The sequence below is a fragment of the Vicia villosa genome, unplaced genomic scaffold, assembly GCF_029867415.1.
Source record: "Vicia villosa cultivar HV-30 ecotype Madison, WI unplaced genomic scaffold, Vvil1.0 ctg.000024F_1_1, whole genome shotgun sequence".
NCBI lineage: Eukaryota > Viridiplantae > Streptophyta > Magnoliopsida > Fabales > Fabaceae > Vicia > Vicia villosa.
Genome location: NW_026704956.1, coordinates 2138236 through 2150975, shown reverse-complemented (window position 1 = coordinate 2150975; position 12740 = coordinate 2138236). Strand labels below are relative to the sequence as shown.

Below are 12740 nucleotides of genomic sequence, written 5' to 3'. Positions count from 1 at the left end.
AAATGACTTTTTGGCAAAATATGAAGCTAGAATCAAATATGGATGTAGTGGAACAATCGTATTAGGATCTACGACGATTTGCGATGGAGGGAGAGGTGGAGGATTGTTTGCTGCTAGAGTAGCGGCAACAACTTCGCACGCAGGGGCGGATCCGATAACCTTAGATCCAACCATCACCAAAAACTGCAAAAACTGAAGATATGAAAATCAGAGGAATCTGAGGTTATGCTTAGTTGAATCAAGACGTAATGGATCTTCGCATTTGGTCGCAAATACTTTCGCCCCGGTAATCAGAGGAAGTTATAAACAGCAAAGTTTATGAGAGAATATGAATTCGTGGAAATCATAGGAATCAGAAGTCGATCCCTATAGATGGCGCTACTATTCTGTTTTGGAACCAGAAATGAGAAGAGGAACGAAGGTGATGGCGGATTTCTGCTTCTGACGCGGTGGAGTGGGGGGCTTGCAAGGTTAGCACTCCAATGCTCAAGTATGTGTGAGGAAGAAGAGTGAAGTGAATTTGAATTTGAAACTTGTACTTAATTTGACGCCTTTTCTCTCTCTCCCTCCCCCTCCCTCTCTCTCTATCTCTCTCTCTCTCTCTCTCTCTCTCTCTCTCTCTTTATATATATATATATATATATATATATATATATATATATATATAGAGAGAGAGAGAGAGGGGGGTACAATGACAACTATTTGTAAGTCATGATTTGCAGAGAGTCGTTGGATGCACTTGCAGTTGAGATCTCTTATGATCATTAAGATGATATCTTTGTGTGCTAGGAAGATTATGGAATGAGTGGAATCTCTGCTTGGTGGTCGATCGGATTCGATGTGGTCAGTCCAAAACACTTTCTTTCTAGAATTCTTCTGATTTGGCATGAGTACTCCATAGTGTGTCTTGCCTTTAATTTAATCGAGGATCCTTTTAGCTGCTAGTAGTTTCATGTCCTTGACTTCTCCATAAATTTGCTCACAAAATCAACACTTTGGAAAATATCAGGCCAAGAGTTGCATAGGTATCATAGTGATCCTATCATTTTCTTGTACAAAATTGCATTTACAAGCTCATAATTTGTATCTTTCTTCAGGTTAGTACCCGTTTACATGGGAATGATTGCAGGATTGCAATTACTCTTCTTGAATTTCTTCAATATGTCTTCTTCATATTTCTACTGGTACAAGAAAAACCCAAACTTTGTGTTCACAAATTTCATTCTTCACAAATAGGTCAAGTTTCCTATATCTAACATTTCAAACTCATTCTTCATGGTTGTTTTGAAAAATTTTAATTCAGTCTCTTTTGAACCTGTGACCAATAAATGATCCACATAGAGGCATAGTATGATATGATTTGCTCATTGGAATCTTTCACATACACTCCGTGTTCTTATGTGCATTTCTTGAATACTAACTTTATTAGAAAGTTGTCAATTCTCTTGTTCCATGTTCTAGGTTCTTTCTTCAATCCATACAATGTCTTTCTCAGCCTGTACTCCTTCTTTTCTTACCCTTTGATCTCAAAACCCGGTGATTGCTTGACATAGACCTCCTTTTCTAATGGTCCACTGAGAAAAGATGACTGGTGCATAGACCTCATTGAAATCAAAATTATTATTGTTTTAAGGTTGGTGACTGGTGCATAGACCTCATTGAAATCAATTCCAAGCCTTCGAAGAAACCCCTTTTTACTAGCCTTGTCTTGTACTTAGTTATCTCACCATTTGAATTGAGCTTAAGATTACAGACCCACTTTACATCTATAGCTCTCTTGCTTGAATAATTGACCAACTCCCATGTTTGATTGTTCTCAGTTGACTTGAGTTCTTCCTTCAAAGCTTATTTCTAATTTTCATCTTTCAGAGCTTGATTGAGGTCGGTTTTCTCAAATTCAGTTGTCATGGCTTCTTCAATCATTCCACCATTTTCATATATGGCTTGATTAGGAAATCCTTCGTTGTCAATTAACCTAACTGATAAAATTTTGGCCATTGTTGATCTTCTCACCTCCCGAGATTGTGCCACTTCATTTACTTGGTCATCTTGTAAAATAGTGCTGACACCACTTTGCATTGTATTGTTTGAAATTTTCAACTAGTTTCATCCATTTATATCATCAAATTGCACATCCCTACTAATCATCGCCTTATTCTCAATTGATGAGAACTATTTGTTTGCACCTGTTGAGTGAAAGCCTATTAAAATCATAACTTGACTTCTATCATCTAGTTTTCTATTGAGTTTCTTAGATATGTGTTTGTAGCAGAGTGAGCCAAAGATCCTGACGTGTCCAACACTTAGTTTTAAGATAGGCCATGCTTCATATGGTGTCTTTCTACTCATCTTATTTGTTGGACATCTATTGATTATGCAAATTCCAGTTGATGTTGCCTCTCCCCATAAATAGTTTGGCAATTTTCCTGCCTTAAGAGCGTGTTTCTTGCCATATTCAATATATTTATTTTCTTTCTCTCAACAATGTCATTGTGTTGAGGTGTTTAAAGAGCTATTATATCATCTTTTTGAAAATCTTTGCTCGTCGAGCTGGTTCAATGACCTTCTCAGAATTCCTTTATTGCAACTTTAATTCATGGGCCTCCAAGGGTGCTTACAATTCCTCAAACTTCATCTCAATTAGGTCAATTGATTCTTTAATTATCACGACTATGTGATCGAATTTTGCAATTAGAGCTCTCAACATGTTCTCAACTTTTTACAGTCCATCTTTCTTTTCACCACAAGACTGCATTTGATTGGTTAGCAACACGAATCTTGAAAAGAATTCTACAACTGTCTTGACATCATTCATCAGCATGTTCTTATATTACTTCCTCAAAAATTGCAATTTTACCTTCTTTAATTTCTCATCACATTCATACAACTTTTTGTGTATCCCATGCACACTTAGTCATTTCTTCCTCTGTGATCTTCTTAAAGATGTTTGAATTCACGCATTAAGAACATATTTTTCCCGTCTTTCTTGCTCAATTAGCGATGAGCAATCTTTAGCGCATCTGTTGCATTGGCTTGTAATGTTGAAAGCCCATCATTCACAATTTTAAGCACATCTCAAAATCTGACTGACCTTCATTTTTCGCACACCATGTCATAATGTTCTCTCTTGAACACTAGTAGCATTTGCTAAAAATTGATTAGAAGTTGTACTTACATTTGCCATTGATGAAAGTTACTAATCAAACAAGTACTCTTGGTACCAATTCGTTGTGATAACTTGACACATAAAGAGAATAGATGAATTTAGAGAAGCTTAGAATGAAAGTAGAGAAAAGAGAGTTTACTTTTCCAATTGACTCTCTTTAATTGTTTTTACAAGCATGTGTTACATTATATACATTTATATAATTTATATAAGATCATACTACTAACTTACTAACTAATTTCTAATTAATAACCACATACATAATTAATACTAATCACATGCTACTTATAACTTACTAACTAATTCTAATTAATAACCACATACATAATTAACAGTAATCACATGCTACTATTAGTAACCACATGTGTAGTTAATTATAATTACATATGAAAGTTAGTTATATAAAGTTCGTTATAAATGTTTAACCACCTTATCTCTAACTTCTAACTTCTAAAATTTAATTACCACAAAAACAAAATAAGAGATAGCAGCAATTCTGAGATACTTATTCATGAATGGATAGTTGTGATTTTTCATAACAGAGTCATCTAGTGCTCAAATGATGTAGAATATAACGACAGCTTAAGCTTAAAGAGACTTCTCTAGTTGTCTATCTAGAGTACACAAGTACATGCAATAAGTTAATCAAATACTAAAATAGTAGTAACACTAATTCTAGCTTTCAGTGTTCCAACTTCAGATTGACACACAAGCTTGTCCTAAATAACTTATCATAAATGTATGTTTTCTTCTCAATCCTGACATAAACACTAAACATGATACGTGGAATAGATTAACAGTACATTCCCATGAAAATAATAATACACAGAAATCGTCTTAACGTGGAACTTGAAAGGTAAATTTTGGAATAATCCGATTCTCAGTATTCAAGTGAGCCAATTGATGGTGGTTGTCCAGAAACAATGTGGTGAGATTCACCAGTGCCGTTAAGCCTTTGTCCTGAACCTAGAGCAAGCGTTTCTACCGCCTCTTCTCCCATCTTCTGAATATCTTCCGGTGAAAGTATTTTGATATACCAAACGTTATTCACGAATGATCTACAGTGAATGAACAAAGACAGCATGTTATATGAATTTAAGATCAAAGCTAAGGAATTTTTAATTGCGAATTTAGTAAAAGTCTAGTACTTACTCCCACGGATCGTCGCCAAGGAGAAGCACATCATTCTCCCGGTCGACGAACACAAGCTGCCAGCCTGATCTAAGAGGGTCTTCTAACTTCCCCTCAATTCCAAACATCTGTCCCAACTCCTCTCGCAGCTCACGATAGCTGTTGAACCGAGAGATGTCAAGTGAACGCCCAACCGAACCCGATTTGTAAACCTGTGAAAAGACAGAGTTACACTGCTAAATTCAATTGAAGGACAAAAAAGCTGCGCGGATTACTTAAGAATCATACCTTCACAAATGTTGGGTTCTGGTTTTGTGGGTCGCTTTGCTCTGCATTTTGCAAAAATGAAGACGAATCTTGCATGCAGGCGTATAGAGAACTCTGGAATCCCGACTCCCCTAATTGCATTGTAGACGCACCAGTGTCGGCGGATGAAGTGGTGTAACCTGGGACAGTGGTGGGGAGTAGAAGGCCAGATGAATCGACATTGACACCCGAGAGAGTATGGTTTTGAGCATCTGAATCACAATGTGGCACCATTGCCAAATCTTTACCAGAAAATTGTGCATGTGACATTGGGTTGCTAAATGCATTGACCTGCATATTCCCATACTTCGGAGTCCATGATTGTTGTGGTAACTGTTCGGTCATCAACGACTGACCACTTCTGGATAAACTTGACAGATTCAAGAGATTGCCAGTTCCTTCATTGCAAAGTGAACCAAGCATGTTTTGTCCGGAGGAAGCCGAAGCAGGAAACTTCAAGTTTGAATCCAGGAAATCTTGTTTTGAATACGATGGTGATGGCACATTGGACTGTTGTTGTTGTCGCTGATGGAGTTGATCATTTTGAATAAGAAGTGAATCTTGATAACCATGTTGCTGCTGTTGACCTTGGACTTCTTGATTGTTATTTGTTTTCTGAAGGAGGTGCTGAGACAGATTTTCAGTAAGCACTTGACCTTGTGGTTGCATCATATTAGAAGACACCGATTGCGGAATTGCGTGCGGTTGCTGAAGTTGCAAAGGCGAATTATTGTGTCCTGACTGAAGGTAATTGATAGGCTGTTGTTGAAAATTCATCATTTGTTGTGGCCTCATGAGATAACCACTACCCATGTTCTGCATTCCAGCTGCTGCCAACATGGCTTGGTATTGTTGATTCTGATCGTTTCCGAGCAAAGTTGGATCTAGTCTCTGCTGCATCCATGGTAACATGCCACCAGCACCTTGAAAATTAAGAGAATTGAGACCTTGGTCTGCAGGTCCACCTCTCATCCACATTAGACCATTTGCAACGTCATCTCTTCCATCTGTAACAACATTCTATGTAGTAAGTAAAGGATATAAACAAGAAGCCCTCAAAAAAATTATGCAGTATTTCACAAACTGTCAACTGCTTTCGATTATATAACACGTCATACCTCAAAGCACGACTAACAGTAAAACAACAAACTTACAGATGAAATTTGTAAATCAAGTTGCACAGATTGAACGATAGAGAAAAATGTACCTAGCAAAGATGAGGTGCCGGGATGCCACGGACGTTTCAATCTGAGGGGAAACAATGATGGATACATTGGGAATGTTGTTAATGGCTCAATTTCCCATAATGAAACCCGTGGCTGTCTCTCTCCTGCTGTTGATTCATCCCAACCGACCTATTTACGGCGGATAAAAAGACAGTAAGAGCAAGTCATAAAAATGCCTATTGAAAGATTAAAATGTTGTTTCAGCATCTTTTGGTACAATCACAAGTAGACCCAAAATAAATAAATAAATCTATAAAACTATATATGCAATTTTACCTATGATTTCAAAAATCATATAGAATTATGGAAGTTAATTTTCTTCCCAGGGTTGGTTTAGATTTATAAACGATACAAAACAGAATATGTTGGAAAAATAATTAGGACTAGAAGGTATAAATACAAAAATCCTGCAAAGTTACATTGATTGAAGGCATATGTATACATTATTACTAGCATTGAAAACCAGGCAACGCACAAGGAGAAAATTGTTGAAGGAATATTGATTAGTTACGATTTATAATTTGATATGCTTAACTCTAAGACAGCAGCAACAAATCTAATGGTTTGGCAGATAAAAGTAAATATCAAATACCAGAGGATTATATTAATCTAAAAAGGTGCATTTATCAAGCATGTCAACCTATCTACATTATATACATTACATAAAAGTGGCAGTGAAGTTTGCACAAAAACAATAGGTATCATAGATACTGGTATCTAATTTTTATAACACATTGCATTGTGATTTTTACTTACTTTAACAGAGCGCCAATGAGAATTCGGCCACCGAACAGCATCCAGATCACTTATCCCAGTTATTGTACCCATGTACCTGCAAAACAAAAGCAAGACATTGATTAAGTAAATGCAAAATAATATGGTGCAGTACAAGTAATTTTCCTGCAGACACTTGATTCTTCAGCAAGTAGCTCAAGAAAAAATAGTATCTGATGTCTACATGTACCTGCGGACACTTGATTCTTCAGTCTCGAAAAGCATCCTGAAGCGCATACCAACAGAAATGCGTGTATGGTACACAGCTTTGATATATTTCGAAAGTGGTATGACAAACTCAGACGGACTAGCCCTGCCAATTTACGTAACTGTCAAAAGAAGCATTATAATTTCTCATAACAGGTTCATATATGGCAATTAAGACAATATTGACAACCTTGGATTATAAAACACGGTAAAACAGCTATTAGTTGCTGCAGCATGAGCAGCAGCTGCAAGAAGTCCAATATGCATACTGTCACTGGACAAAACTGATGATGGCATAACAGTTTGAGGTCGACTGGCTCGACGAATTCCCAAAAGAAGCTGATTCTTTTCATTCCTAAAAGTGAAAAATACACGAGACAAACATAAAAGAATCAATGTTCAGCTTTCATGGGCAAGAAAAGGTAATTGAAAGAGAAAAGGGAAACAAGCACCATATGAAAAGCACGGAATCTCCAGCAACCAGTCTCTTGGCACTAACAAATATGCTCCAGCCTGTAGTAAGAAGGTGTCGTTTTGGCTGTCCTGAAATGACATGTAAGCAACAAACGTATTAGCAGGGGTAAAAGTTTGTGCTTCTGTTGTAGCAGAAAGAATGGTTCTGAAACCAAAACATAAATAAGTAATCGTGTGAGATTAACTGAAAACAGCAGGTAAAGTAAAGGAATTGAACCATTCGAAAGTACAGTTACTACATTTACTAGCTCATTTTTCACTTAAATGATATAACTATGAAATAATGGAAGAGGGTTGATACATAAGCTTCTCTAACACAAGCTCCTATTTGGAAATGGATTCGATGGAGTTATTTTTAAGGCTGTTTTGATTTGAATCGTTTGATCAATTTATACTGTGAGATGGTGGTTTGACAAAGTTGAGATCAAGACCGCTCTTTAACAATCTAAAGGATGAAATAGAAACTATGAAACTGCGTCATTATTTTACTGCAGCCAATCCTGATCCCTCCTATTCAGGCAACCATCATCACTCACAATCCATGGTCAATTCGCTCAAGTTAAAGTATTATTCAAGCTCCTCATACAACAAGGATGGCTACTATAGGAGACGGTCAGCAGTTTAAAGGTTAGCTGATTTTATTCTTGATAAATGAACTTGGATATCACTCTCAAAAGCTAGCTCAAAGGATGAGAGTGTCCAACCACATATATACATCTAACAGTCCGGGAATCTTGAAAATATAGGACTCCAATACAATTTCAATATCCACCCTCACGTCTAGCGGGTGTCCCAAGTCCTGTTCTCAGATTGGCATCCTTAACCCGGCTCTGAGACCGTGTTAAATGAGCTTGGATCTCACTATCAATAACTAGCTCAAAGGATGACAGTGTCCAACCACATAAGTACATCTAACAACCTAGGAACCTTGACAATGTAGGGCGCCGATGCAAATTCAACAATTCTTGCTAGTTCATTTCAGGATTTGAGGTCTAATCTAGAAGTAGGTGAATTTCCATACATATTGATGATACTCATGAAAGCAACAAAAGACAAATGCTGGTGAGTAGTTAGCAAAATATATCCAGTGCATTTACAAACAGGAGACTTCCCAAATGATGGTCATTTATGATAGGTACCTTTGATTTGCAATTTAATGTACAACAACAACAATACCAAACAATGCTTTTTCTCATTATGATGCCGGCCACATGAGTTGAGCAATTCCATAGTATCTTATGATTAATCTATCTAGTGATAGACCATTTAAATCTAAATCTCTCAATATTTAGACCTATTGTTTTCCTAGGATCTCTCTAACTATGAATGCCATTCCATCTAGTAAGCCTTATTTCCCGTAGTGTATGCGGGTCTTCTCCATGCATGTCCAAAACCATAAAAGACCCAACTCTACCATCATTTTTACAATGGGAGATAACCCGACTTTCTCTTAAATTGATATTGACAATAATTCTATCTTGCCCTGTGCAACAAATTATTTAAAAATTGCCATTGATTATTAAAAAAGTTATAGGGACTCGCTTATAGCCTTTAACTTATAAAAACATGTTAAAGATACATACAAATATAGGGACCCGAAAAACCAGACAGTTCTGACTACTAAAATACCTTAGTTCCATGCAAGTCTCCCTCCCTCTAAACAGAAGAATCTTAACTTAAGCTATCCTATGAAATAAATATGCACAAGCCAAAGGCACAAAAGGCATGTGTTTCAAAATAAATACATACTTCGCCGAAATATTGTTGAATACTATTTAAAACCCTGGTATAAATAACAAGATCATAAATTAGATTCTTACCTCGAAAAATGTGTCGAAACTTCCATTCAGCGTCATGGAGATCCCTAGCAATTAGTTCTTGTGCTGGTGGTTGCTGAGAGAAATCCTGTGTAACCCAAATTTGATGAGAAATGCATCTATAACAAACCAGAATTAACCATAACAGCAAAATATGAACATTACCAGCGGAGGAAAAACTTTCTCGGCTGCACGACGCGGAACAGAGAATCCTCCATGTGTGCTGGTATCACTGGCTGTTAAAGTCTTGCAAAAATAGTTTGAGGGCTGCTTACTTGGAATTCCCAATTCCATAGGAAGAAACGTATCCTTTTGCTCTTCCTACATTCATCGTCAAAAAAGAAATTTCAATTCTAAAGAGAGATTTATAACCCAGAATTCAAACATGTCAAAGAAAACATCACGATACCGGAGTCAACGGCTGTAGTGTCATTTGAGCATATACTTCATCTGTTTCAACATCCGCCTGAAAATCAAAACAAGCTCAATTTCTTCACCGAGTTTACGCTAATGACAATCATAAGCAAAAAATTACAAACGTACTCACATGCATAGTGACATTGTGAAGCTGGCAAACCAACTGAGGTGGCAAGCTAGGATAATTCGGTATGTGCCCATCGATTTCGCGGTTTGTTGTGGCAGATACCTGAAATCAATATAAATGTTCAGCTCAATCAATGTCCATTCATAGAATCTATTGAATTGTTTCCAAAACAAACTTTGCATTATTGTCTATGGTGAGGAAATTGAAACAATCAGGAATAGAATACTAGGGATTAAATAAGCAAAAAACCTGCTCACTGTGACCCTGAGGGAAGTAAACCACACGAGTTCCTGCAGTTGGTAGGGACACTAAGGGCCCCGCACACGCATGCCATAGCTCAGAATTCAGACACTTCTTCTCCCCTCCTCCTCCTACCATAATCAAAAAAGAGAAAAGGAAGAAAAAAAATCTTACTAAGGTTGTTGCTGTTGTTGTTGAACCAACACAAAAGGAGTACTATGATAGGGACACAGTGTTTATTATAAACATATACTACTAAAAGCCAAAACTAATACTAAGAATCGTTAATAAAGCAAAAAGAGAGAATTGAAATGGAAACCTTCATGTCCCTGATGACCCAACCCTGATGTTGAAAGCTTCATATCATCAAAGCTTTATCCTTTTCCCTTTATTTCTCTCTTTCATTCAAATACACAGTAGTACAAATTTAGCAACGAAAAATGAAACCCTAACTCATCTAACTCGTCAAACTCAATAACTTCAATTCACTTCAAGCCATTTCAATTTGCATTCTCCAATCATTTCTTCAACCTAACCAATGCACTACAACACTACTCCATACACTCAAAACCAACAAACAAACAAAACAAAAAAAAACAGAATCAAACAAAACCAAAATCCACACACCGCCAAAACATCCCAAACAAATAGCCCCTAAAGCAACCCTTGACAGTAAACCGAGAAGAAAGAAGTAAAGTTATGTTTTTTACTCGAGTTTTGAGAATTTCAAGCAAAGCCTTCATGGCCCAGAAACATGACCCAGTTGGAAACAACCTGCAGGAGTGACACGTTGTTCAAGATCGCCATGAAAGTGTTTTATGTTATGAAAACCAAACCAAACAAAACGAAAGGGCCTGTTTTGTGGCCTATCACTTTCGATTGAAGGTGAGAGAGAGAGAAAGAGAGAGAAAGAGAGAGTCAGAGTGAGTGTGATGACAGAAGAGAGAGAAAGAGAGAATTAAAAGAAGGGGTCATTTCTTTTCTTTGCATATATAAGGGGGCCCCGACCAAGCTGGACATGGGCACAGTAGAGAGAGAAAGAGTAGGAGAGAGAAAACTCATGTTTGAGAGATATGGGACGGTGAATTCATCTCAGCCGTTGGATTATCCGTACGTGAATATCTTGACCGTTGGTTTTACTTGATGTGACACCAAGCATGTGCCACCATCCTTCACCGGTCGCTTTCTCAAGTACGGAGTATTGAGGTGAGAGAAAATTATTACCACCATAAAATTAATACTCCTATTACAGTAATTAATAAAATAAATAAAAATAAAAAATAAAAAATAAATAAAAATATCTTTGAAGTAAGAAAGAAAGAGAGAGAAAGTTAGGGTAGGCGCGTGCTTTTGGGGAATACAAGTGGGATGTGAAGGGTAATAAGTAAGAAGAAAAAGGTAAAAGGGAAAGGAAAGATATTCATATATTCATATATGAATGAATGATTGGTGGTTGGTTAATGCCTCCATTCCTATTTGCATCTAAGCATGGAGAACACATTAATTAATTAAATTTTTTTTCATCAAATATTATTATTATTATAATAAAATAGTAAGTAGTATCTTTAAAATTAAAGAACAATAAGATAAGCTTATAAAAACATGGGTATGTTAGAAAAAAATTCCAAAACAAATGGTTTGATAATTAAGACTTTACTAAAATATAGTCTTAAAGTATTAATAAAAGATATGATATAAATGTTTATGATTTATTATATCCTTTCTAGAGTTGATTCTCATAATATTATTTGGATAATGTCAACTTGTAAGTAATTAATTGTAGAAACGTTCATCTTAAAATTTGAATTTTCGAAAGTAAATTAATATTGTTTTAATAATAAATTTTACGTTTGAATTCTTTGATTTAAGCCTTTAAAACACGTGTTAATAATACTCATACTTTTTAATTTGATTTTTTCTAGTTAAGTTTATGTCTTTGTAGTTTGAATATTTATATATCTACAATATAATAATTTTGTGATGAGTTTTATTTTTATAATTTTAAAAAATAAATTTTAAACTTTTTTTTATTGAAAAGATGGCCTAAGTCCAAAAGAAATAAAAATTATAAATAAAGTCTTTAGGATTCGAGATTTTTAAAGTATTATTATTCAGAATTGGTTTCAAAAACTCGGGGCTTCTTCGAACATAGAAGAAACTTTCATCATGCATCCATGATTCGCTAGCATATCAACATATTTATTAGAGTCTCTAATACTGAGACTATCACAACCTCATGATCCTCAATAAGCTGCTTGATACTTCGAAGTATGGCAACACAGTTCATATCTCTTATCGTACCTTCTTCAATTGCCATGATCACCAAAGTAAAGTCCATATTCACCTTCACCCTTCTTAAACCCAGAGATTTAGTTAACTCGTTCCATTTGTATTCAACTTCACCATGTTTAACACTGAAGGTTGTCATTTTAAACTCCCTCTTCCAGTCCTTCCTCCTTTCAAAGAAAGATATAGTTTTTGAGCTTTCGCATACTCGTGCTTTTGTTGGAGAATATGCATTATCGGCTCATAAGGACACTCAAAACCTTCTTCATGAGTTTCCTTGTTTCGCCAACCCCATAAGGTATGACAAGTTATAGCCCACACTATGCTCCAGTTCTCATTCCCGAAACCACAGAACTTAAGATTGAGAACTATCCATCCTTGAAGATCCAAAGTAAACAATTCTTCCATAGTTGCACTAGGAACCAAACTCCTCCACACTTGCATGCATTTAGAAAAGTCACGTAGTGCATGTAGAGTTATTTTGCAGACTAATCCACATAGCACACAACCTAAGCCTTTCTTACTCTTTTTATAGTTTGTAAGTAGGCGGTCATGCTTGAGCAACCATA

At 36.2% G+C, this 12740-nt stretch overlaps 1 protein-coding gene across 1 annotated transcript; it reads right to left on the bottom strand.

Annotated features, from left to right (window-relative positions):
- Positions 1-3644: 3644 nt before the first annotated feature.
- On the bottom strand, positions 3645-10851 carry LOC131622100 (auxin response factor 8). The gene is made up of 14 exons (XM_058893151.1): positions 10205-10851; positions 9895-10016; positions 9649-9747; positions 9511-9567; positions 9267-9422; positions 9105-9189; positions 7263-7353; positions 7001-7165; positions 6794-6916; positions 6586-6661; positions 5811-5958; positions 4586-5610; positions 4319-4509; positions 3645-4224 (listed from the first exon to the last, which is right to left on the bottom strand). The coding sequence occupies exons 1-14, from the start codon at positions 10245-10247 to the stop codon at positions 4047-4049; spliced, it is 2559 nt and encodes an 852-aa protein (XP_058749134.1). The 5' UTR covers positions 10248-10851; the 3' UTR covers positions 3645-4046.
- Positions 10852-12740: the final 1889 nt, after the last annotated feature.